This window comes from Lathyrus oleraceus, chromosome 7 (genome assembly GCF_024323335.1).
Source record: "Lathyrus oleraceus cultivar Zhongwan6 chromosome 7, CAAS_Psat_ZW6_1.0, whole genome shotgun sequence".
NCBI lineage: Eukaryota > Viridiplantae > Streptophyta > Magnoliopsida > Fabales > Fabaceae > Lathyrus > Lathyrus oleraceus.
This window is the reverse complement of record NC_066585.1, coordinates 146,340,176-146,367,116: the sequence shown is the minus strand read 5'-3', so window position 1 is coordinate 146,367,116 and position 26,941 is coordinate 146,340,176. Positions and strand designations below refer to the sequence as shown.

At 40.8% G+C, this 26,941-nt stretch overlaps 2 protein-coding genes and 1 pseudogene across 2 annotated transcripts; 2 read left to right on the top strand and 1 right to left on the bottom strand.

Moving 5' to 3' along the window:
• Positions 1 to 13,704: 13,704 nt before the first annotated feature.
• LOC127105744 (uncharacterized) lies at positions 13,705 to 14,483 on the top strand. Its single transcript, XM_051042946.1, has 2 exons — positions 13,705 to 14,130; positions 14,218 to 14,483. The coding sequence occupies exons 1-2, from the start codon at positions 13,918 to 13,920 to the stop codon at positions 14,437 to 14,439; spliced, it is 435 nt and encodes a 144-aa protein (XP_050898903.1). The 5' UTR covers positions 13,705 to 13,917; the 3' UTR covers positions 14,440 to 14,483.
• Positions 14,484 to 14,783: 300 nt separating this feature from the next.
• On the top strand, positions 14,784 to 16,251 carry LOC127102505 (aminopeptidase M1). Its single transcript, XM_051039871.1, has 6 exons — positions 14,784 to 14,988; positions 15,093 to 15,377; positions 15,461 to 15,582; positions 15,662 to 15,759; positions 15,846 to 16,023; positions 16,108 to 16,251. Exons 3-6 carry the CDS (start codon positions 15,529 to 15,531, stop codon positions 16,249 to 16,251), a joined length of 474 nt encoding a protein of 157 aa, XP_050895828.1. The 5' UTR covers positions 14,784 to 14,988; positions 15,093 to 15,377; positions 15,461 to 15,528.
• Positions 16,252 to 18,757: 2,506 nt separating this feature from the next.
• Positions 18,758 to 18,857, bottom strand: LOC127109088 (uncharacterized; annotated as a pseudogene).
• Between the last annotated feature and the right edge of the window lie 8,084 nt (positions 18,858 to 26,941).

Below are 26,941 nucleotides of genomic sequence, written 5' to 3'. Positions count from 1 at the left end.
CCATGCAATCCATAGGTAGAATCAACTCAGCTGGGGATGCAGATATCAGTCTGCTATAGAAACTCATCCCATCCACTGGTAGGATGAACACTGCTGGAGATATATTTCATTGAAACCCGCTCCACTCGGGGATAGCAACCTCCAGACCTGGCTGCTGAGGAAACACCGTTTTAAACATGCCGAGGATAACCATCCTGACCCTGCTAAGGGATCCACAGACCTTGGATTTGCTGGGGATTTAGTCCTCACAACTCTGCTTAGGGACTTAGCTAGGGAAATGAGAAAAGTTGGTGCAGAACACCCATCGACTCGTCGAACCACGGTATCCGCCTCCCCATCTCATATCAGCTTTCCACTTTTGAGAACTCCTAGACCCATCTGGACCTTTTCTGCTCCATCATCTTGTATTCCCAAGTCGCGCCGCGCTCGACGGAAAGCGAACTCCTGGGGACTATACATACTTTTTAATCTTCCGACTTTGAAGAGTCTTCTTGATTAATTCCAAAGGTCGTCGGACGTCTCTCGTCGCCTCCCTAACCATTCACTCGTCCCTGATTGGACCCTGCGGGGAATTTCTACGGACTTTCCAATCTTCCGATTTTGAAGAGTCTTCTTGATAACATTCAAGGATCGTCGTACGCTTCAACGTCTCTTCGTCATTCTTCTAGTCATGCGTCCCTGATTGGACTCCATGGGGACTTGTCTTTGTCAACAGCTTCCACATCACAACCTGCAAGTGAGTGAAAAATATCTAACAGTTCCTGCAAAACAGATCGTTAGATAAAATCGTGCCCCAGGCGTGTCAAGATTTCAACACTTGGGTCACTCAAACTTCCGAATAAGATTTCAAGCTCTCAATCTTATAAACATGCATTGGAAGGGACCTGTATGTCTTAAAGTGCAAGATTCTTTATCATAATAATTGGATGTTTTTGCAATCAAAGCAGTAATGAAAACAAAAAACCAAAATTATTTGACTGAATATGCATTTTATTGATTGGAAAAGTGTGTGGCTCAAACCGAGCAATACAAAGGAAGCAATTCCTGAAAAGAGGTAATTGCGCACAAAAGGAAAAATCTATCCTAATGGCAATGTGAAATCCGTGATCTCATCGAGTTCCAACTCGGTTACACCCCATATGTCCTCAGACTCTCCATGCTTCTGCCTTCTGAACAAGACATTTCTGATTGATCCCTACCGGGTATTATCCACGATGCTTTAACCAAAGCGCAAACGATCATGCGGGACACAGTTGTTCGTTTCAATCCCTCTTTTGCCTGGACCGCCCTTTCGGGTTTTCAATCCACCGGGATACCCTTTTTTGCCCAAGTCGCCTTTTCAGGTTTTCGACTTGCCGGGTGTACATTTTTTCTTTGTTATCCCTAATTTTTGCCCGAACCTTTTTCCTTTTTTTTTCGGTCCGCCGGGACGCCCATTTTTGCCTGGACTATTTTGTTCTTTTCGTCCAGCGGGTCTCTTTATACGAAGTATTTTTTAACTGCGTCCGCATTCACAGGGGATGGAAAATCCTCGCCATCCATGGTCGTTAGCAACAAGGCTCCGCCAGAGAAGACCTTCTTGACCACGAACGGACCTTCATAATTGGGTGTCCACTTGCCCCTTCGATCGTTTTGAGGAGGAAGGATCCTTTTCAGCACCATATCACCTACGTGATATACCCGAGGTCGTACCTTTTTGTCAAAAGCACGCTTCATCCTTTGCTGGTACAACTGCCCATGACAGATGGCTGCTAGCCTCTTTTCCTCAATCAGGCTCAACTCTTCGTACCGGGTCCTCACCCATTTAGCCTCTTGTAATGTTACGTCCATCAGGACTCCCAAAGAGGGAATCTGAGCCTCAACTGGTAGCACAACTTCCATTCCATATACCAATGAGAAAGGAGTTGCCCCAGTAGATGTACGCACCGACGTTCGATACCCATGCAATGCAAACGGCAACATCTCATGCCAGTCTCTGTAGGTTACCACCATTTTCTGCACAATCACACCGTCGGTGCATTCAAACATTATCCGGGCAACAAAAGTTCATTCACCTTAACCTCCCCATCAGATATCAGAATCCGTTCAGATTCAGGGTCAGGCCCCTTCTCCGGGATCGGTCACTCTCAATCTTTCGATTAGAGCACCTCGAGATGTCCTCATCAGGGAACTCAAACCTCATCGGTTGATAATCCTCCACGGGTAGCTGGGCGATGTAATCAGACACTACACCCCTTGATTGCTTTCTTAGCGGTATATCGAATATCGTATTCAATCAGAATCGTTGGCCCTTTCGCAACCCGTCCGGTCATTGCTGGCTCTTTCAGAAATCTACCTGATCAGATCCATCTCGAAATCCACAAAGTGGTATGAACCAGCATACACTGTCTCAGTCGGCGAGCAGCCTATGCCAAAGTACATCAAGTTTTCCCGAACAGTGAATGTATCGTTTCACAGTCGGTAAACTTTTTGCTAAGGTAAATTGCATGCTCTTTTCGACAAGACTCGTCATGCTGACCCAATACCCCTCGTAGACCCCTCGAAGGCCGTCAAGTTCCAGATTAACAATTGCTCCTTCCACAGGAGTCATCGGAATCAGAGGTTCCTGCAACTTTTTCCTTTACTTTCAATGCCCCTTGGCAATCATTATTCCACCTGACCGTTTGATCTCTTCTTTTTTGAATGGGTTCCCACGTGGCTGTTAGGTGAGATGTGAACCATGACATGTAGTTCAATCTACCTAGTAGACCACGAACCTCTTTCTTGATTCTCGGTTCAGGCATTTCTTATTTTTCTTTTCCTTTTTTTTTTATTTTTTTATTTTTTTTTTAAGCAGGATCAACCTCGATTCCTCCTTTCCAATGAACCCCAACAGCTTACCGGCCCGCACTCTGATAGTGCACTCATTTGAATTCAACCTCAGTTTGAATTGTCTCAACTGGTCTACTCAGCTTGGCCAGATCTGCCAGATGCCCCTCTTCTGTCCGGGACTTTGCTATCATGTCATCAACATAGCATTCAATTTCATGATGAATCATATCATGAAACAAAGTCACCATTGCTCTCTGATAAGTAGCACCGGCGTTCTGCTTCTCTAGAGGACAATCTTCTCTTCATGGTAGCTTGTGCACAACGACATTGGTATCCGACCCTGGCATATCCTGACATGACCAGGCGAAGGTATCCACATGCTCTTTCAATAGGACTACCATTCTGCTTTTGACTTGCCTCTGAAGCGGCCCCAACTTTCGTTTCCTTTCTGACCTCGGCGGCGCTTGGGATAACAATCTCAACTCGCTCCTCATGCGGCTGAATCACCTTCTCCTCTTGTTTTGACAACCTGGCTAATCTTCCAGCAGATCACAATCTTCTTCGCCTTATTCTTCGACATGATAGATCAGATTGTCGAAGTCATACAGATGTGTAACCGAATTGTTATCAATGAGATCCGGAGATTTATTTTTGAAGTCGGAACGAGACAAATAAAAAAAAAGGGAAAATGAAAATAAACATTGCCATTTTTATTTGTTTTTTAAACTGCAAAAATAAATGAAAAACAGGGAACACCGCCTTTTGACTGAAAAACATCCATTTATTGATGATGCAGAAATGTTGCAAATTATGAACATGAGGTGGCCCTTACAATGAACCATTACGTGTCGGGCAACGCGTATGGCTTTCATGCAGATAAAACTGAAAACAAGAAATTATTACTCTTCAGGATGAGTGACAGTGCTGATCTTGTTAGGCCTTCCAGCTTCCTAGTACGCACGATCTTATCCATTGATCAATCTCCCAGTCACTGTCAGTCTCTCTACCCATCACACAGGCGTGATCCGAATCTTCAGCAATTGCACTCACCATCGCCTGACCATGTGCCGGCATGGGATTGGCATTCACGTTGGGAGATGGAGCAAAGTTGATTGCTTTGGAGTCTACCAGATCCTGGACAACATTCTTGAATGCTCTACAGCCCTCAATGTTATGCCCCGGTGTTCCAGAATGAAATTCGCACTGGGCGTTCTCATCATAATTAGGAGGCCTCTGATCTGATCTCATCGGAACCATCTCCCTCGGCTGCACCAACCCAAGAACCATCAACTTTTTGAACAGAACCGCATATGTCACGGGCGGCTTGTCAAAATGGCGATCAACCCCTTTTCCTTTCACCTGGTACCCGGCTCCCTGTTGAGGTGGCTGACGTTGCTGTGTACTGACTGATTACCAGCAGGGATGGTTACTGCAGCAGTGTGCTGGTAGTAACGATCCCTACTGTATCCCCTCTGGGCATACACAGCACTCGATTCACCCTCATTCTTCCTTTGGCCATTTCCGAAGGGCTTCTTCGATCCTGATGACGAAGCATTACCACCCTGAATCTTCCCCATTTTCAGCCAACTTTCAATTCTCTCCCCAGCCACCACAATGTCTGCAAAGTTGGTGACGGGACAACCCACCATTCTTTCAGCAAAAACCCCCTGCAGGGTACCCATGAAGAGATCAGACATCTCTCGGTCAACCAATGGAGGTTGCACTCTGGCAGCCAACTCCCTCCACCTCTGAGCATATTCTTTAAACCCCTCGTTATTCTTCTGAGACATACCCTGCAGCTGGGTACGACTCGGAGCCATATCAGCGTTGAACTGATACTGTTTAAAGAAGGCATCGCCAAGATCTTGCCAGCTCTTGATATCAGAAGATTTCAGCTTGGTATACCATTCCAAGGATCCTCCGGACAGACTGTCCTGGAAGAAATACATCCAAAGCTTTTGATCAGTAGTGTAAGCAGAGATCTTGCGGACAAAGGCTTGAAGGTGAGTCTCCGGGTAGGAACTCCCATTATATTTGTCAAATGAGGGCGCTTTAAACTTCTGTGGGATCACAATCCCCTCCACTAGCCCCATATCTGACATGTTGACAAATCTCGGAGTAGCATGGCTTTCCAGAGCTCTGATTTTCTCTGCCAGCAACTGAATCTCTTTGTTCTGTGGCGGAGCACTGTACGGACCAAATGGTTCATTGTGCATCGAGAACTGATCAGCTTCTCGGTCCTCCTCCCTGTCATCGTCAACCCCAAAGAATGGTGGGAACAGACTATCCTTCAGATTATGCCCCAGACCGGGCCCACCACCAGTAGCAGCACCAAATCCACCAGCATTGTTGTTCACCATACCTACGGTTGCTCTTTTTTCACCGTCTCTGGATCCACCGAGCCCCTGTTTGGAGACACCATCCAGGTTAACCCCACTGTTAGCAGCTGCAGAAGCCCGCTCGAGCTTCTCAACTTTATCAGCCAACGCCTTCTGACCAACCGCAAAGCCTTGCATGATGTTGATCAGCTCATTCATTTTGTCCTTCAGCTCGAGGATGTCTGTATTTGGAAGATCCATCAGTCTAGGAGTATTGTGCCGAGTGAAATATCTGTGAGGACGGGTTGAGTGCAAAGGTACAGCTCTGCGAGCACGAGCAATGATTCCTGCAGCAATCAAGCGCGTTAGAACTTATACCTGCAAAACAACAAACAGGTTAATATGCATGAATGCAACGTCTATCCGTATGAGGAAGCTTATGTCCTTTGATTCTGGTTTCATCGAGACAGATAACATTTTGACATCCATATTCTGAAATTCAAGATGTCTCTCAACCAGATTCTCAATCAATAATGCTCCCCATATGGCTAAACGTAGTTTAGGTGCAGATGAATGCAAAATGAGAATGATGCATATGTATGAATGCAATGCATTGCCATCCTCCAAGTCCTCTGATCATCTGTTGCTCTGAAGCCTGATCTCTGAACCGATCACAACCATCTGAAGGAAAATGTAACCACAAATCTGACTCAAGGGGGTTCCGAAATAAACGGAACTGAAAGATACATCATCATCATCATCACCAAACAATCTCTGAGCAGATACCCGCAACCTCTGAATCGGCCCGGGGAATCCTGAAATAAACGGATCCCCACTGATAAATAACGCGGACAACACTCCGGCGTCTCAGCAATAAATGACCATAAATCCGACTTATAAATAGGACTCTGATCAACGGAACCAAAAGTCACCATCTGAGTCACCAACAGAACATGCATCTGTAAGAATCACCCTCCCCTCACAGGTAAATTCTAATCAGGTCACCCTAAGGCGGATAATGGTCTCGACAATCGGGCAAAGATACTCAATGGGTTTGCCCTTTCGGGTGTGCCATTGTAGCTCTCCTGAGATCGTCTAAACCAAAGATCCGGGAAATGATCGGTCACCAGAGTCAACAGCTCAGATGAAGTAACTCAACCAAAGTGAAATATTCCACAATGGAAAGCACTATCAAATGAACCTCGTCCGGTTTGTGGTATGTCACGTTGCAACATCATACTAATATAGCAAATGAGGAACGTGAGACCACGCTAATCCTAGGTGTATACTCGGGCCTGGGTTTTAGCCCCACTCAGAACACCCACCCCAAACAGAGGAACCACCTGCACAGAGGACGGCAACATAATAGTATGATGCATGCAAATATTTATGCAAATATATACACTGGTTAGAATAATAAATGCAATAAATAAAGCGGCACAAGCAACCTAAACTATCCTAGCACGCTAGGAGAGACTCGCTTAGGGAAGATGGACCAGCGCAGGTCAACATCTGTAGAAGGTCCCCAGCAGAGTCCCCAGCAGAGTCGCCAGCTGTCGCATCCGCGAAAAAACAACCGGCGGGCTAAAACAAAAACACAAACAGAGCCGCCACTGCGCGTTATTTATCCCAAAATAGGGAAAGGAAACGCTCAGAGAAACCTGGAAAAAGCATGGTCTCGCGACCAAAGGGAAAGGGTAAGGGAGTCGGTTACGCAAGAGGAAGGTATTAGCACCCCTCACGTCCGTCGTACTCGACGGGATCCATGTCCTAAAAGAAAGAAAAGGTTGCTAAAACATCGCACACACACACAAGGAACGCAGGTGGGGTTAAGAGGAAGGGAGCTCGATAGGACATCGCATCCTATGCCTACATATCTCGTCTGGAACGAGAATCAGAGCTGCTGTAGTTCGGCTCACGCACCCAAACAGGCAAACATGGAGCCTGAATGCCAATCACGGGGCTTACATCAGCATCCGAACCAAAACACACGCACACTGGAACCCAGATGCCACTTGATGGACTTACACCGGCTTCCAAGCACACAACAAGCACAATCAAACACCATCAGGATACGGACAGCCAATCGCTGGGCTTACATCCATATCCTGACACACAAGCTTAACAAGCAAACACACACAAAAAGAAAAAAAGTGTCCGGAGAGACCTCGCACGGTCTCCTGCCTACATACCTCGTCTGGAACAAGGATCAGGGCGATGTAGTTCCCCCCAACGGGGGAAGAAACACACAAACTAATAGGGAGTCGGGAACTCGGACCTAAAAGTCATCAAGCAAGCAAGAAGAGACGCTGAGACGTCAGAAGAAACTGAACACACAGACTAACAGGGAGTCGGGAACTCGAGCCTGATAGCTGGCAAACAAAACACACGCAAAAAAAGAAAAGGGTGCCCGGAGAGACCTCGCACGGTCTCCTGCCTACGTACCTCATCTGGCATGAGGATCAGGGCGACGTAGTTCCCCCCAAAGGGGGAGAAAGGCTAGCCAGACACAAAGGGAAGACACACTACCAGGGAGCTGTACTCGAGCCTAGTGTTATCATGCATCATTGCCCTATGTTCAGGTTTCTACCCACTTGCACAACAACAAGCTAATCCTATCCAGGAAGAAAGCAAGCATACAAGCATACAAGCAAACAGAGCAAACAAATATTCACCAAGCACACACTATAACCAGTCAAGTGGGCTCAAACAATGGGTTTGACTGCCGAAGCAAGTCATCTGTACATGGGTATTGCTCGCTCTTAACCTTGCCATTGCGGGGCTAAGGTGAAGCATATGAAAGGTGAGTGAAGATTAGACTTCACAGCTCTTATCCCTGACCAGGGAGAGCTTCAGACAAAGGAGCGTGGGTCCAGAATGGAGGAACCCTTCTACACTCAAGACTCTGACACAACTGTACAAAGTACAAGATCTTGGGGTTTGTGTCCCAATGCATCAACACAGTGGTGTGAGCAGAGGGACGACTCAACAGAATAGTGGGAGATAGATTGCATATCTCTATGATCCACCAATTGCCTTAATCAAGGTCTTTTACCTGCTTGGCACAAATGTAAACAAGCACAAACATCGCCTCTTAAGGAGGACTTCAGACAGTTGCCTGGCCAAGTAACAGGCCAGGTCTTCCAGACTACATGGAGAATAGAAGTCCTACCTCAATTGGTTTAAAAACCAAGCAACAGCAAGCAAGTTCTCAAGGAACTGTAAGCAACTAAATGTACCTGAAATCAATCAAGTATCATCAGTACTCAGACAGACAAACAGTAAACAGCAAATGGTTAATCAGTTAATCTGTACAAGCAACACAAGTTAATGCACACAAGTGCAAGCTATAAGCTCAAGCTCAAGCATCAATCCCTACAAAACAAAGTCAAATTAGTTCTCAACATCAACCAAACTCAATTCAAATTGCCTTGAAGCAATCTCCTTTAAGCATTGTGCATTTCATCCTGAAAATCCAAACCAAATGTGAGAAACTAGACCACTAGGCCAAGCCTAGGGTCCAAAGGGATAAAAAATTCTAAACAGCAAGTGTAAACCAATCCAAAATCACATTCAACCAAATTAAAAGCAAATGCAATTGGTCCCATGCTCATATCAATCCCCAATATCATTTCATGACCTAAAAGGTACAAACTAGGCAATTTGCAACCTCAAAGAACCAAACAGAACTATCTCAATCAAATCCATATCAAAACAATTCAATTAATTCCACAAAAATTCACACCTAAACAGGACACATTCAATGGATAGCATGTCAAATTTCAGCTCAATTGGACAAGGGGAAGTAGGTCAATGAAAATCAAGAAGTCCAGACAAAATTATACAAGCCAATTCATAGCATCCAAACAAGCATCCACTTCAATAATTCATAAAACAGTGACAACATATTAGAAATGAATGGGATCAAAATCATGATGTCCTACAATGTGTCTAATATGCTCATGTCAAATTTCATCTTCATCCAATACCATATGAGAATTTCACAAAAGAAATACAAACATGTGTCACATAATGTTGCCAAATGAACCAACAGTGAAGAAAATTATCAATCAAATTGAAAACTCCATCAAAAATTCCAGCAAAAATCACATGTTATCTTGACCTATCAATGATCATCCATGCAAAATTTCAACACAATCAAACATTTCTAGGCCATACAAATAAAATCAGAAAGATGACCTAGCTTGGTGTGACACAAATTGTCACACCTCTAATCAAAAAATCATATCTCCATCACCAAGTATCCAAAAATCATAAACTTTACATGAAAATCACTATCAATGAGTCCAGAACAAGCACAAAAATTTTCATCCATTTCTTCGGAAGCATGAGCATTTCATGAAGGTTTTAGCAAAGTGTATACAAATGTGACATATTCCACAAACCCTAGGCATTTTAATTTTCTATACATGCAAAAATTCCACAAAAATCACCATTAAATTCTACACATCCTCATGAGAATTATGCAAAAAGTTTCACTAATTTTGGATAAAAAATGAGCTCTCTATGATTTATTGAAGTTCTTGTAACAAAATGAAAATGAAAATGAAAAAACCAATTGAAATAATATAATTAAATGGATTAGTGGCAATTTTGCAATTTCTTTGAAATTCACCAAAACGGCGTCGTTTCCAGACGCGGCCAGGAAATGTTTTGATTGGCCAACAGTGGCGCCAAACACAATTCAAAAGAGGCCATGGAAAGTTGAAGATCTACACGCGTATTTTTCCAGAAAACAACAAGATCATCATCGTTCTAAGCTCAGAAATGCAGAAAATCGAAAAACCTCAAATCACCATGAAAATTAACAAGCGGATATCCATTGGAACCGTCTGAGTACCAGGATCACGAATATGTGATCAATTCATCCTAATTCCTAACATATCTCACGGATCGATCAATTAAAGAAATAACATCAAAGCTAAAAATCATGATTACACATTCAATAGTTCACCAAATCAAAAACCAATCACAGCATGTTCATCTACGTTGCAAGCTCTACAAAACGCATATGGAAATTCAAAAAAAGATGAGATTCGAAATTTAACCTTGTGTTAATGGCAGAGGTTGTTCTTGAAGCCTTTGCGCGCAATTACCAAAAACAGATGAAGATGAAGCTTTAGGAAGTTGATTGGAACTTGTATTTCAGCTCAAGCACAATCCAGATGTGAGAAATCTCCAAACTCCATTGTTGCACTCACTTTGAACAGTCGCGATTTGGATGCTTTCTGGCAATAGATTGATGAAACAGTTGGAGAAGAAGGATCAAGGAACACGAAGTGATAACACGAAATTATATCACATTTTAAGACTTAATTCAATTAGATTATATTATCATTTACTTTAGTTTATCTCATTTTATCAGATATTATGCAGTATTTCCTTGCTATTTATGTCAGGTATCCATTTTGAAGCAAAAGTGAAAAAGGGAAGAAAAGGAGGTGTAAAAAGGAATAAAAAGGAAACAAATAACAAAGACCAAGCCCAGCCCAAAGAAAGTGCACGTTATGCCTGTGACGGGCGTCACAAGGGTTGTGACGAGCGTCACACTAAAAGCATTCCTGTGACGAGCGTCACACATGGTGTGACGAGCGTCACACCAGTCCCCTATATTTTTGGCGCAAGGAACTCAACTGACCACGTTGAAAGCTATTTCCACGCACGCTTAACCCTCGGAACGAGACCACGCACACGGAAACCCTTGAAAAGCAGTTACACCAGCAGCTGTATAAATAGCAGCTAATTGGGAAGTTTCAGAGGACCGGTTTTTCCACGCTCACATTGCCGAAGCTCTGCCAAATTTTCTTTTCACGCCTTTTGCTTATTTTTTTCTTTTCCAGCATTGTTTATTTTATTTATTTCTTTTGCAAGCTTTACGTTCTTTTTCCCTTGCAAATTTACCTTTCCAGTTTTAGCTTTTAGATATTTTTCGCATAATAGTTTCTACACCGGAAACTATTGTGCAATTTTATACTGGATTTAACCTTACGTTATATTCCAGTTTTATTTCCTTGATTTAATTTACTGTTTAATTGAAGAATCCAAGAACAAATCCTACCGGCTTGTGGTGGAGTGTTCAAGACCATTGTATTACGCATTCAGGTTCTTTAATCATTATTTAATATTTTGTTTTATTATTTACACTACGCCAAAAAGGTTTTTTAACAGCGCATCTTAGACAGCGCTTTTAAAAGAAAGCGCTGTCTAAGGTTAAAATAAAAATAAAACACGGAAACTGTTCTAAAAAAATAATGAAAGCGCTGTCTAAGGGGGGGTTTTAGACAGCGCTTTTAGAAAGCGCTGTCTAAGACCCCCCCTTAGACAGCGCTTTTAGAAAGCGCTTTTAAATATAGACCTTAGTCAGCGCTTTTGAGAAAGCGCTGTTTAAAGTCTTTCAATTAAAAAGAAAAGGATAATTTACCTAAGTCCAGTGTTACCCCATTCAAACCAAAACCTGCTTCAAGGCTCACCGTACTCCCTCCGTCTCCTTCGCGCCGGAATCACCTCCGGCAGCGGCGATTTCATGTTGAGGTTAGAATTTGTGTATGTTGCGGTGGCATTTGCACAGCCCATGTGTACAGTGGCCCACTCCATTTGCAGCAACAGCCGTAAGCAAACCCTTCTCCATTTAATTTCACAGTAAAATGCATGCTATTGCGTTCTTCGTCCTCTTTCTAAAATCTACTCCTCTTAAACTAACTACCACTATTTCATTATTCATACCTCGAATCGAAATAAACAAACCCTAGAACTATGGCGAAGAAACGCGTTCCCGATTGGCTCAACAGTCCTATCTGGTCCTCCCCCTCCGAACACAACCGCTTTTCCGCCGCTTTTGACCCACCGGAACCTCCCTCTCCACCCCCTGTCACCGTCGAAGAAGATCCTCCTTTAATTCAACATCGTACAAATCACAATGGTATTGCCACTTCATCTCCCTTTTCTTCTTCATCCTCTGCTTCTACTTCCTCCGCCGATGACATGTCCATCTCTCGCCGGGCCCAGTGCCAGGCTCAATTGTTAGCCGAGGTAGCTTTCGTTTCACTCCATCATCCTTACTCTGAAATAAAAAAGCTTATAGTTGTTATTGTTCAGTTATGATTATATTGCTAACTCTTTGGTTACTAATAGTTATCTAGGAAGGTCATAGATATGCGGGAATTGAGGAGAATTGCTTCTCAAGGGATACCTGATTTTCCTGGTTTACGTTCTACTGTCTGGAAGGTAACTTCCTTTTCATTTTTCTTTGAAATTTCAATTAAGCCTTGGTATGGATGAACAATTTAATTAAGTGTTTATAGCATAATGGTTGTTTATCATATACGTGTTTATGGATAAGCTATTTTTATAACTTAACACCAAGTAAAGTTAAATGGTTTTCATATAACCTATAAAATATAAACTATTTTCATTAGCTTTTTTGAAGAGCTTATGGAAATAAGCTGAAAACAATTTATGAACTTGTTATATACTGTTCGTATAAGCCCTCACAAGTATTTAGGTCAGTGATGATAGATAAACTCAAATAAGTCAATTCAAATAGGTCCAAAGTCAAAAATCAATGTATATAGATGTTGCAATTTATTTATTTATTATTTTTTTTTGCAGCTTCTGCTAGGTTATCTACCACCTGATCATGCCCTTTGGTCCTCTGAATTGGCAAAGAAGAGGTCACAATACAAACGTTTCAAACAAGACATTCTTATCAATCTCGTAAGTTAGTTGATTTTGTTGGTTATTCTAACTAGTCAATATTCTATTTGCTTTGTCTACTTAGCCCCCGTCTGAATATTTTTGTGGCTAGTTAGTCAGAAATCACGAGGAGGATGTGGGACTCTGCTGATTATGATGCCGACGAAGTCAAATGTGAGACCAGGTGCATGCTTTCTAGATCACAAATCACTCACGGGGAACATCCTTTGAGTCTTGGCAAGACCAGCATTTGGAATAAGTTTTTCCAGGTACTAGTCTATGCAAACTTTTTTCTATATTTGAAAGCTACCCATTTTCCCCCTCTGTGTGAACTGTGTTTATGCTTCTTTGCACCATTGTCTTTATCATAATTACTGTATTCTCTGTTATGAGGCAAGCTTCTAAACTGTTATAATATATGGTATGCGAGTTCTTCATGTCACGGCTTATTTTATTTGTAGAATAACACATGATCTCCAGGTAATTATATTTATCAAACACGCTGCCACATACAGCTGATGGTCTTGCACTCTTGCTGTTATTGATATTTTAATTTTGGAAAATGCTAATGAGTGCCCTTAGTGCATTGTTTAAGTAATCAAAAGTGGTAACTTCCTCATAGGAAGTTGTGTATTTATTACTTCTACATATGTTTTGACTTGTATTTTCAAGACTATTTATTTTTATGAATACCTTAGCAGTGGCCTCAGGGAACTTGTTAGCTCAACCCTTTAATTTTTAATAAAGTAAATACTCCTTTTTATGTCACAAACTATCTGAATGTATCTCATAACGTGCTGTACTCTGGGCAGTGAAGGGCTATTGTGAATCTGTGATAGTAAATGTTGCTAGGCTTGTGGAATAGTGGGTGTTGGGCTATTAGAGTTTGTAAATAAACACTGATGGATGGAACTCCAAAGTTATTTGGTTTGAATGGAACTCCAAATATTTAAAGTAGAGTAGGTCTTTTTGCCTCTGAAGGAATGGTTCATTTGACTTCTTTGGAAGTGGCATGTAATTTTCTTTTGTTTTCTCCATTTTATTATTAGTCTGCCACTATTTTTTTTTGTATCTCATGTCGATTCTCATTAAAAATCAGATATTTAATTTTGGAACTAAAGATGGGAAACCAGCGGATACTTTGTCGCGAAAACACTCATATGTTCTGCAGCCGGTAACTGGGAAAGCAAAGTACTCAAAGCTGCATTCGAGTGAAGTTGCTGATAGCAAACAACCATTGCAGACGGCTGTTGTGAATTTGGATGATGTTACAATCAGCTTATCTAAGGTTCATTTGTTGTTTCTCTTTTGGTCATTTTGTTGTGTGAGATTGTCATCATTTTTGAGGATAATCTTTGCATTTCTGTCTTTGCAGGATGGATACAGAGATATGATGAAATTAGCAGACAACTTCGCTACATTTAATCAACGTCTAAAGTATGCTCATTTCCGTCCACTGGTGCCAGTAAAAGCTGATTCCAGGTCTTGGTGGAAGTATGCTTACAGAGCTGTATCCGATCAGATGAAAAAGGCAAGGTATTTAACTTCAATTATATTCACAGCCTTATACATTACTTGTCAACTGCTAAGATTTTGATTGTTAATTACTGTAATAGGGTTATAGATAGAGAAGAGGAGAAAGGTTACATATGGAAAATGGGAGGAATATGAGGTGTGTGTTGAGTGTAATTCGGGTTGACATGTTGTATGTTATTAGGCAAAGAAATAGCATCTCTGACTATTTTCTGCTCTAGGATTACTCTCTGTTGTAATTTCTTTTTAATGTATGATATACAAATTTGCTTTTATAATTGTAAAGTATGCAGTAACTTCAGAACATGTTTATTCCAATGAAAGCGATATTCTTTTTATAGGAAATAGTCCATAAAGATACTTCATAAATTGAGGGATTAAGAAATAAAATAAACATAAAATTCCCACATTGTTTTTTTTATCTAACCAGAGGTCACTAGCTTCATATATAAAAAAGCATGCTTGTTCAAATGCTAAGACTGAGGATCTATGGGCTGCACTTGAGGAAGGATCTGGTGAACCTGTGAATAAGTTAATGACCACATGGACTAAGCAGCAAGGATATCCTGTTATATCTGTTAAAGTCAACAATCAGAATTTGGAGTTTGATCAGGTACCATTGCATCCAACCTTTTCATTAGTTTCTTGTCGTGATTATCTTCAGAGAAAACCCTTTATGTGTATTGTAACTTGGGAGCCTTGTATGTTTATCGGCAGTCACAATTCTTGTCAAGTGGTGCTCAAGGGGAAGGCCAATGGATTGTTCCAATAACATTATGCTTTGGCTCATATGACGTCCACAAAAATTTCCTCTTCCAAACAAAATCTGAAACACGTGATGTTAAAGAGTTACTCGGTTCCCCGATTACCGAAGACAGCAAATCTTGGATTAAAATTAATGTGGAGCAGGCTGGTTTCTACAGGGTGAAATATGATGAGTTGCTTGCTGCTAAACTTAGATATGCAATAGAGAAAAAATATTATCTCCATCAGACCGGTTTGGTAAATTAGATAATCTCTTAACAATTTAGTTCCAATGGTAGAAGAGGAAAATACTGATAATTTGTGAGTTACTACTTTGACAGGAATTTTGGATGATACATATGCACTTTGTAATGCTCGCAAAGAATCATTGACCTCCTTGCTTAACTTGATGGCAGCTTATAGGGAGGAAGATGATTATACTGTGCTCTCTAACCTGATATCAGTAATGCTATCTTCCCAATATTGCTCATTAGTTACATAGGTTATTTATTGGATCTAATTTTAGTTCTCTTGTTTTACAGATAAGTTCTAAAGTTCAAAATATTGCAGCTGATGCAGTTCCAGACTTGCTAGATTATTTCAAACAGTTTTCTATTAATGTTCTCCAGTACTCTGCAGAGTAAGTTGGTTTTTATTGCGGTTAACGATTTTTTTAAGGAATTAGAGTATTTCTGCTACAACTTTCCTGTTTATATTGCTTTGCAGGAGGCTTGGTTGGGATCCTAAACCAGGAGAAACTCATGATGATGCGTTGTTGAGAGGAGAAATTTTGACTTCCCTTGCTGAATTTGGACATGATCTGACACTGGATGAAGCAAGCAGGCGATTCCAGGCTTTCTTAGAAAACAGAAATACTCCACTTCTTCCACCTGATATAAGAAGGGTTCGCTGCAGCATCATTAGAAATTTTGAACATATGGAATCTTCTTATGTATTCTTCTTTTGATGACTTTTTTTATGTTGGCAGGCAGTTTACGTGGCTGTAATGAAACGGGCAACCAAATCTAACCGCTCGGGTTATGAATCACTTCTGAAACTATACAGAGAAACTGACCTAAGTCAGGAGAAAACGCGTATTCTGGGTAATGAAATATCTTCAGTGAAGGCATAACAAGGTATTTGGATGGTGTGGAGTCCTTTCTAGAAATACTTTCAATTTAATATTTCAGCCATTAAATTTGGATTTTACTTTAGTTTTGACTGTGCTGCTCACCTATAATCACATACACTGTTAGGAACGGTAACTCTCCTAAAGAGGAAACCGAGGAATTCAATTTCAGTGAAGAGGACTGGAACCAGTTAAATAAAATGATCGGGTATAAGGAGGGTGATGATGGGAAATCGGATGTAAATAGCAAGGCAGATGTTGTTCATAAATTTGTGTAATTAATGTGTACATTTGTAGTATATGTTATGACTTGTAAATGTGTACATAAATTTGTATATATTTTGATACATTTAAGGCAAAATTGGTTTGAATTGGTATATATATATATTTGTTAGCCAAAAATTGGTAGAAAAAAGGCCAAAATGGCATATATAAAATGTGATAATTGTCTGTCAAAATCTGGTTGAAAACAGGTAGAAATTCTGGTTAATAAACCTAGAAAAAATGTGGTTTAAAACAAAAGTTTCAAAAATTTTCGTATACCTTAGACAGCGCTTTTGTAAAAAGCGCTGTCTAAGGGGGGGATTAGAAAGCGCTTTAGGAAAAAGCGCTGTCTAAGGGGGTGGCTTAGACAGCGCTTTTTGAAAAGCGCTGTCTAAGGTATACCTAAAAAAATTAAAATAGAAGGGTCTTAGAAAGCGCTTTTGGCCAAAGCGCTGTCTAAGGGGGTGGGGCTTAGACAGCGCTTTTCAAAAGCGCTGTCTAAGGTATACCTAAAAAATTTAAAATAAGAGGTCTTATAAAGCGCTTTTGGCCAAAGCGCTGTCTAAGGGGGGGGCTTAGACAGCGCTTTTAAGATTTAAAAAAGCGCTGTCTAAACCTTTAGCAGCGGAGGTTTAGACAGCGTTTTAAAGCGCTGTCTAAGGCTAAAAAAAGCGCTGTCTAAGGTCTTGTTTGTTGTAGTGTTATCTATATTATCTGCCTGGAATGAGTCTGTTTATGCATGATATAAATTCTTATTTATTTAGCATGTCTGGCTAATTTGCCTAGGTATCGGTATGTAAAGTAAGCAGAATAAGGGATCAAGACTGAGTCGGTCTACCTAAACTTAAAATCAAAATCAATCTTTTTACGGTCTCAACTTACAGGTTTAATAACAAGATTTTTTACAAAAGTAAAAGACATAAAGAAGTTAAAATCAATAGAGCGAGAGTTTGAGATTTTAACTGGACAGTGTAAGTTAGGCATTAATTCTAGATCAGGGCGAGAGCAAGTTTTAGAGTTAATTAAATTCTGACCTTTTCCAAAAAGTATTTTTAAAGATTGAATGTGAGGACGAGAGTTAAGCATTTGGATTTAATTATATAACCTAAGTCAACAGAGCGAGAGTTTGAGATAAGGGTGTTTAAAACGGTCAGTATTTTCTTAAAAAGAGTTTCTGCAACTTTATTGCTTTCAAAATATGGTTTTTGACTTAATTATAAGTGACAGCAACATTAATATAAATCATGGTTTATTCAACAGAGCGAGAGTTTGAGATAGAACCTTTACCCATAAAGTTAACCGAAACGATTCATTTTAAAACCAAGAAACCGACAAAGACTTGATTCCCTAGTTTTGACGAACTACATACCGATATCCGTCTTATTAATATTTAATCTAGATATTAGTTTAGCTCTTAGTTTTTCCCAAACAATCAAACATTTTCACCTTAGATTTACGTAGTAACCTTAGATAACGGTATATCGATTCATAAGTCCCTGTGGGATCGATATCTTTTAAAACTACGCGATAGAACTGTGCACTTGCAGTTTGTATCCCATTCTCGACTCACCCAGTCGAGCGATCAAGTTTTTGGCGCCGTTGCCGGGGACTTTTATTCAATCGATATCGTAACTCTTCCGTTACGCTGTAGAGACTAAGGTTTCTTTTTCTTCTATTTTCTTTCTTTCGTTGATTTGTATGCCACGCACTCGCTCTCAAGGCGAACCGCTCTATTTACGAATCAACGATATCGAACTATATCTCCGAGTCTTACGACGAATTCGGGAATATCGTGCTGAAAACAATCTCCCTCCTATAAACCTTCCTGATTTCAAAAACATTTTTCCTTCTTTAACCGAGATGGCAGAACCAGCTCGTGCTCTTAGAGATTACGCCGCTCCATCGCAAGATGAACCGCATTCAAGTATTGCTCCGCCCGCAATCGAAGCAAACAACGTTGAACTTAAACCTTCGTTGTTGCAGGCTGTGCAACAGAACCAATTCTCTGGAAATCTTACCGAAGATCCAAACCTTCATTTATCCGTATTTGTCCAATACGCTGATACTGTTAAAGCTAATGGTGTCACTTCAGAGGCAATTCGACTTCGTCTTTTTCCTTTCTCATTAAGAGATAGCGCTAGAAGATGGCTTCAATCTCTTCCTTCCAACTCAGTCACCACATGGAACGAGTTGAAGAAAGTTTTTCTTGCCCGATATTTTCCGCCAAGCAAAACAGCTATGTTAAGAGCCCAGATAAACGGATTTAAACAGAAAGACAACGAGTCTCTTTTCGAAGCATGGGAAAGATACAAAGACATGATGAGACTTTGCCCACACCATGGTTTGGAAGACTGGTTAGTAATTCACACATTTTATAATGGTCTCTTATACAATACAAGGTTAACAATAGACGCCGCTGTAGGTGGTGCACTAATGAACAAACCTTACGCTGATGCTTACCAGCTTATCGAGAGCATGGCCCAAAACCACTATCAGTGGGGAACCGAACGAACGAATGTGGAAAAACCTCAACCGAAAACTGGCATGTACGAGATAAGTAACCTTGATCACGTCAATGCAAAAGTGGATGCTTTGGTCCAGAAAATTGAAAGTTTAAACGTATCACCTCCAGCAGCCGTGGTTGCTATAACTCAGAATTGTGAGGTCTGTGGAATCCAAGGCCACACTCCTGCGGAATGTCAACTCTTGACTGGAATCCAAGCAGAGCAAGTAAACTATGCTCAAGGAAGCCCCTATTCGAATACCTATAACCCAAATTGGAAGAACCATCCAAACTTCTCATATAAGAGTAATAATGCTTTATACGCACCTGGACAGTCTCCAAATCAAGCCCCATCTATACCTCCGGGATATCAGAAACAGAATCCTAACAATAATACCCCTAGAAAATCCAACCTGGAAATCATGATGGAAAATTTATAGCTTCCCAACAACAAACCAATAAAGATTTCTTAAACCAGAACATACACACTGGCGAACAACTTAAACAACTAGCAAGCAAAGTAGATGCCCTGGCTACCCATAACAAAATGCTGGAAACGCAAATATCTCAAGTAGCTCAACAACAAGCACCTACTGCTGCACCAACTGGTACATTCCCTGGACAGCCCCAACCCAATCCGAGAAGCCAAGCTCATGCAATTATATTAAGAAGTGGAACGGAAGTGGAAGGACCGTCTGACCCAAGGATAGAAAACCAAAACCCTAAGAAATCTACTGAGGAAAGTGAACCTAAGGAAAAGGAAGAGAGTAATAAGGAAACCCTAGAAAAGAAGGAACCTTATGTACCTCCACCACCTTACAAACCACCTATACCTTACCCTCAAAGGCTTGTTAAAACCAAAGATGTAGGCCAATTTAGAAAATTTGTTGATCTCCTTAAACAATTAAACGTTACAATTCCGTTTACCGAAGCTATTACGCAGATGCCTTCATATGCTAAATTCTTAAAAGAAATTCTTTCTAATAAAAGGAAACTTGAGGATAGCGAAACCGTTACACTCCCTGCCGAATGTAGCGCTATAATCCAAAACATGCCCCCTAAACTCAAGGATCCGGGTAGTTTCTCTATACCCTGTCACATAGGAAAATTTGTCATCGACAAAGCCTTATGCGATTTAGGAGCCGGAATTAGCGTTATGCCTTTATCCATATGTAAGAAACTGGAAATGGGAGAATTAAGACCGACCAAAATGTTTGTGCAATTAGCAGATCGTTCCATCAAATATCCTGTAGGAATCCTTGAAAACGTTCCCGTACGCATAGGTCAGTTTTACATTCCCACTGACTTCACAATTATGGACATTAGAGAAGATGATACGACACCTATTATACTAGGAAGACCATTCTTAGCAACTGCCGGTGCAATCATAGACGTAAAACGAGGACGACTCACCTTCGAAGTAGGCGAAGAGAAAATTGAATTCATTCTTTCCCAATTCTTGAAAGCACCTGCAATAGAAGATACATGTTACTTCATGGATATCATCGATGAATGCATAAAAGAAGCAGAGTCAGGAGAAGACAAATCATCAGACTATCTTTTAGAGGACAAATCTAAACAATGCCTAGCAATAACACCGGATCCTACGCAGTGTCTTAAAAAACCACCCCTGATTTGAAAACACTTCCCAAAAATCTGAGATATGAATTCCTAGACTTAGAACTTGAACGACCTGTGATAGTTAATGCAGATCTAGGAAGACTCGAAACAGAAAAACTCCTACATATCTTAAGAAAATATCCAACCGCACTAGGATACCACATCACCGATCTTAAAGGAATAAGCCCTTCTATTTGTATGCACCGCATCATGTTAGAAGAAGACTGTAAAACCTCTAGGGAACACCAGAGAAGACTAAATCCGATCCTAAGTGAGGTAGTAAAGAAAGAAATAACCAAGTTATTAGAAGCAGGTATTATATATCCTATATCTGATAGCAAATGGGTTAGTCCTGTACACGTTGTACCAAAGAAAGGAGGCATAACCGTTATTGAAAACGAAAAAGGAGAAACTATAACTAAACGAATCGAATCGGGATGGAGAATGTGCATTGATTATAGGAAACTAAACAAAGCAACCCGAAAAGATCATTTCCCTTTACCATTCATTGACCAGATGTTAGAACGATTAGCTAAACATTCACATTTCTGTTATTTAGACGGTTATTCAGGCTTCTTTCAAATACCAATTCACCCTGATGACCAAGAAAAGACGACATTCACATGCCCTTTTGGTACCTTCGCGTATAGACGAATGCCGTTTGGTCTGTGTAATGCCCCTGCAACTTTTCAAAGATGCATGATGGCAATATTCGCCGACTTTCTCGAAAACATCATGGAAGTATTTATGGATGACTTTTCTGTATACGGACAAAGTTTCGAAGAATGCCTTGAAAACCTGGAAAGAGTTCTGGAGCGATGTGTGAAAGTAAACTTAGTACTTAATTGGGAAAAGTGCCACTTTATGGTACAAGAAGGAATTGTTTTAGGACACATCATCTCGAACAGAGGAATTGAAGTAGACAAAGCCAAAATAGAGGTAATCGAAAATCTTCAACCCCCAAGAACCGTGAGAGAAGTACGAAGTTTTTTAGGACACGCCGGTTTTTACCGACGATTCATCGAAGACTTCTCTAAGATAACTAAACCCTTAACCGGACTGTTGATGAAAGATGCTGAATTCATATTCGACGATAACTGTTTAAAAGCATTTCAAACTCTTAAACAAGCATTGATCTCCGCACCCATTATGCAGACACCAGACTGGAATGAACCATTCGAAATAATGTGCGATGCCAGTGATTATGCTGTAGGTGCTGTTTTAGGACAAAGAAAGGATAAAAAGCTTCACGTTATATATTACGCTAGCAGAACCCTGGATGAAGCACAGATGAATTATGCCACAACCGAGAAAGAACTCCTAGCAGTGGTATTTGCGCTAGATAAATTTCGTTCTTACCTGGTAGGAGCCAAAATAATAGTTTACACTGATCACGCTGCTATCAGGTACCTTTTAACAAAAAAGATGCTAAACCTAGACTCCTAAGATGGATCTTGTTACTACAAGAATTCGACTTAGAAATCAAGGACAAGAAAGGAACTGAAAACGTAGTAGCAGACCACCTCTCTAGACTTGAGAACCTTGAACCGGAAAGAACATCCATTAATGATGATTTCTCGTATGATAAACTCATAGCTACTTTGGAAGAGAACAACTCCGACATGCAAGTAGAAACCACCTTAGCTATATCTGTCATACCATGGTACGCTGATCTAGTCAATTATTTAGCTGCCGGAATAGTTCCACCTACTTTATCTTACCAGCAGAAGAAACGATTCTTCCACGACATAAAACACTATTACTGGGATGATCCCTTACTTTTCAAAAGAGGCCCCGATGGTATTTTCCGTCGATGTATACCCGACGAAGAGGTAGAAAATATAATCCAACACTGTCACTCTGCGCCTTATGGTGGACACACAAGTACATCCAAGACCTGCTCTAAAATCCTACAAGCTGGCTTTTATTGGCCAACTATATGGAAGGACGTACATGCGGCTATTAAGGAGTGTGACAGATGTCAACGCACGGGAAACATATCTAGACGTGACGAGATGCCACAAAAAGGTATTTTGGAAGTAGAGATTTTTGACGTGTGGGGGATAGACTTCATGGGACCTTTCCCATCCTCTTTCGGTAACAAATACATACTTGTGGCAGTTGACTACGTATCAAAATGGATCGAAGCTATAGCTTCTCCAACAAATGACACCCGAGTAGTAACTAGACTCTTTAAAAATATAATATTTCCGAGATTTGGCATCCCAAGAATAGTAGTCAGTGATGGTGGATCACACTTTATATCCAAGGTACTCGAAAAACTACTACTTAAATATGGAGTGAGACATAGGATAGCAACACCTTACCACCCTCAAACCAGTGGACAAGTGGAAGTATCTAACAGAGAAATCAAGCAAATACTAGAAAAAACGGTCGCCACTTCAAGGAAAGATTGGTCATTGAAATTACCAGAAGCTTTGTGGGCATACCGAACTGCTTATAAAACTCCCATAGGGACGACCCCATTTAAGCTCATTTATGGAAAATCCTGTCACCTCCCGGTAGAATTAGAACATAAAGCCTATTGGGCTATTAGAAATTTAAATTTGAATTATAAAGCCGCCGGTGAAAAGAGAATCCTTGACATAAACGAATTAGAGGAACTCAGAAGAGACGCCTATGAAAATGCCAAAATCTATAAAGAAAGAACAAAACAATGGCATGACAAGCGTATATCAAGGAAAATCTTCAAGCAAGGCGACGCAGTACTTTTATTTAACTCTAGACTAAAGTTATTCCCGGGAAAACTACGATCCAGATGGTCAGGACCTTTTCATATCACTAAAATCTTTCCCAGTGGAGCGGTAGAAATAAAAGGACAATCTACAGAACCGTTCACCGTAAACGGGCAACGTCTGAAACATTATCACTATGCGGAAACCAACGAGGATTCGCAAATTCTACACTTAGACGAAACGCCCCCAGGACTCATAGACTATATTTAACAGTTTCTTTGTCGAGCTTGCGACATTTAAACAAAGCGCTTAGTGAGAGACAATCCACAAATTAATTTGTTATTTTATTATTCTATTATTATTATCATTTCCCTATTTTTCTCTTAATTATTCTTTTAATTTCTATTTAGTATTCATTATTGATTTATTAAAAAAAAATATATATATATATATATATATATATATATATATATAATAATAATAATTCTTTTCTTCTTTCGGCATTTGGCCAAATCCTGACTTAAACTCATGTTTCTTTTCTCTAGCTAACACTAACCAGATGGGACATTCTGATCGTATGGGTATCAAGTTCAGAGGAATGGCTCAGAAACGAAAGTTTGAAGAACTAGCCGCTAGAGAGATGCTACCTAGTTTATATGCTGATGATTGGGCGATGACTGCCTTGGATTGAGACAGAGTGTCCTGTTTTTGCTGAATCAGATAGGATGGGAGACCTCCCCTATCCTGAGACATTTCACCACCTACCGGAGACTCACACTAGAATTCCTTAGTTCATTAATCTATCTACCCAGCCATGGAAAAGGAATTAGCAGAGGTTTTATCCAGTTCAGAATGTTCAATATGGAGTACCAATTTAATATTAGAGACTTCACCAACCTTTTGGGTTTTCCTACCTCCTTTGATACATTCACTGTAAGCCAGGAAGAACTTTTTGAATATAGAGAGCTTGAACACTTTTGGGGTAAGCTGACTGGAAATGATGAGCCCGAAGAACATGAGTTTCTCTCTGGAAACATACATAACCCGGCTTTTCGCTATTTCCATAAGGTCCTGACCCACACTTTATTTGGGAAGAAGCCAAATAGTACTTCAGTTTCACGTGATGAACTCTTCATCATATTTTGTGCTTCCCAGAACCGTCCAGTAAACGGTGCTACTTTTATGTTAGCTAATTTGGACCACCTTATCCAGGATGAGCGAGCACCCATTAGAATAGGCGGTTTGATCACTATGATAGGTAATGCTATTGGATTACGTCAGCCTATGCTTGACCTTAGCCCTTTTTGTGGCATTACTACTATGAGTATACCCTTCCTCTTCAACACTATGTTTATAGCAAACATAGGGTCTGATGAGTTTGAGCTTATTATTGATAACCAGGTTCTCTGCCTATTCACCATGCCCGATCCTAGAACTAGTGTTCATAACCAAAGGAACTGGCTCTATAACCTGAATGAAACCCCAACTCCGGCTGGATCCACTGAATCCATCCAGGATTATGAGATTTGTGATGACTATGAGCACTATGTTGACCATATCTCTCATGCTGAATCTGACCCTCAGACACCTTCCGGCTACTATGATATTGATCCTCCTCCTCAGCCTGTCATGACCGAAGAATCAGCCATGCCTGATCTCCGACATCATATGCCAGGAACAGATATTAAAACCGTCATTGAAGCCTTGATGTCAGAGCAAGACGCCCTCAGGGAAGATTTCCACAACTTGAGACTTGAAATCCTAGAATACATGAGCAGCACGGCAAGTCAGTTACGTATGTTACGGCATCATGTTAACTCTTTTGCTCCTCCGGCCAGAGATCCGAAGATAGATGGAATTTAGTTATTTCTTTCTAAGTTATTTAGTTTTAGGCTAGATTTTTCATTAATGTTGTTTGAATTCATGTTTATTTCTATTTCATTTCATTGTTTTCCTTCCCTGTAATACATTATGATCATTCTTATTGAAGCTGTTTAGTTAATTTTATTATGCAATGGCTATTACGCTCTACTGTTGTTACCTATTATTATTATTATACAAAGCAAGTAAGCATGCACAATACATTAAAATTGCAGACTAAAAATGATCATAAGCAAAATGAAACATTAAAGTACGCTACCAAAGTAATTCTGTGAAGCGCTGCTGAAAGCCTTTCCAAAAAGAAATGTGTGACGAGCGTCACACTACCCATAACGGACGGCACGTCTATTGCCTGTTACGAGCGTCACAGCCTTGTGACGAGCGTAACGCCCCTCAGACATGTGAACGTTAGGGAGCCGTTGGAGACGAACGTTACACTTTAACTTTTTACATTCCCCATTCATTTTTCATTTACCACACTTAATTACTCTTCAACCACTTTTTCTTTCTATCTTCCAACCCTTCTCCTATAAATACCTGCCAAAACTTCCTTCATTCACCACAAAACAATTCTCTCCTCTCAAATACATTTCTTTTTCTTTCCAAATCACCCCTTCAAAAATTCATCACAATGGCGGGAAATCAAAATTTCGGAAATATCATCTTCCGATCCGGAGATGACAACTACCAGCAAGAGCAATTCGAACGTTTCCAACAGCGAGGCGTCGCTTCCACCAGGTACCCCGATTTAACTTGTTTACAACAATTAGGATTACTCCAAGGTATCGAATGGATGCTCCGCCTAGCCGACTTAACCTTCCTTTGCACTCATAATCAACCCACCTACCCATCCCTAACCTTAGAATTCTTAAGTTCATACGACTACACCACTCCCGCCGGTGAAGACGAATTTTTAACCGGTACCGCAACCTTCCGCATGTTCAACACCGAGTACTCCTTAACCCAAAACCAATTGAGTACCATGTTACAATTTCCCATAGAAGGTCAGGTACACCCCAGAATCCCTCCAAACTCAAACTGGAACACAGTTGGCGTTTTTGGCCTTTTTAAGAAAATTACCGGTATAGATACCTACAACTGGGAAGAACTCCTTCTCTCCCATATACATAACCCCACTATCCGGTACTTCATCCGCATCTTGCAAAACACAATTTTTGGAAGACCAAACAACAGCAAGGTCAACTCAAAGGAGCTATTTTTCCTCCAATGCGTCTTCGAACCGGATACTCAGGTAAACGCCGCCTCTTTTCTCTTTCATCATATCCGCACCTTATGTGCTAGAGGCCGGCAACCCTTTATAATTGGTGGATTAATAACATCCATAGCACTTGGCCTGAACTTAGGGGATAAACTCCAAACTTTAGAATCCCTACCTCCCCTGTCTATGGATATCAGCTATTGCCGCTCCAGCCGCCTGATTAAAAACAGAATAGGCGGAGGGTATTATCTTATGGTGAACAACCAGGCTGTCCCAAGCGTTGTTCTACCAAATATCGCCCTAACTGATGTCACAAACCCCGACCGCCACCTCTATGATCTAAACGCTCCTGAAACCACCGAGCCTTTACAAACAAACCCACAAACAGATGAGTTTGAAGAAATGGAACAAGGTGATCATCCTCCTACACAACGTTCAGCCCCGCTCAACCCTTCCGGTAATGCAACTGGCCCATCCTCCCAACGTCGTCGACGAAGAAGGCCTGCAACC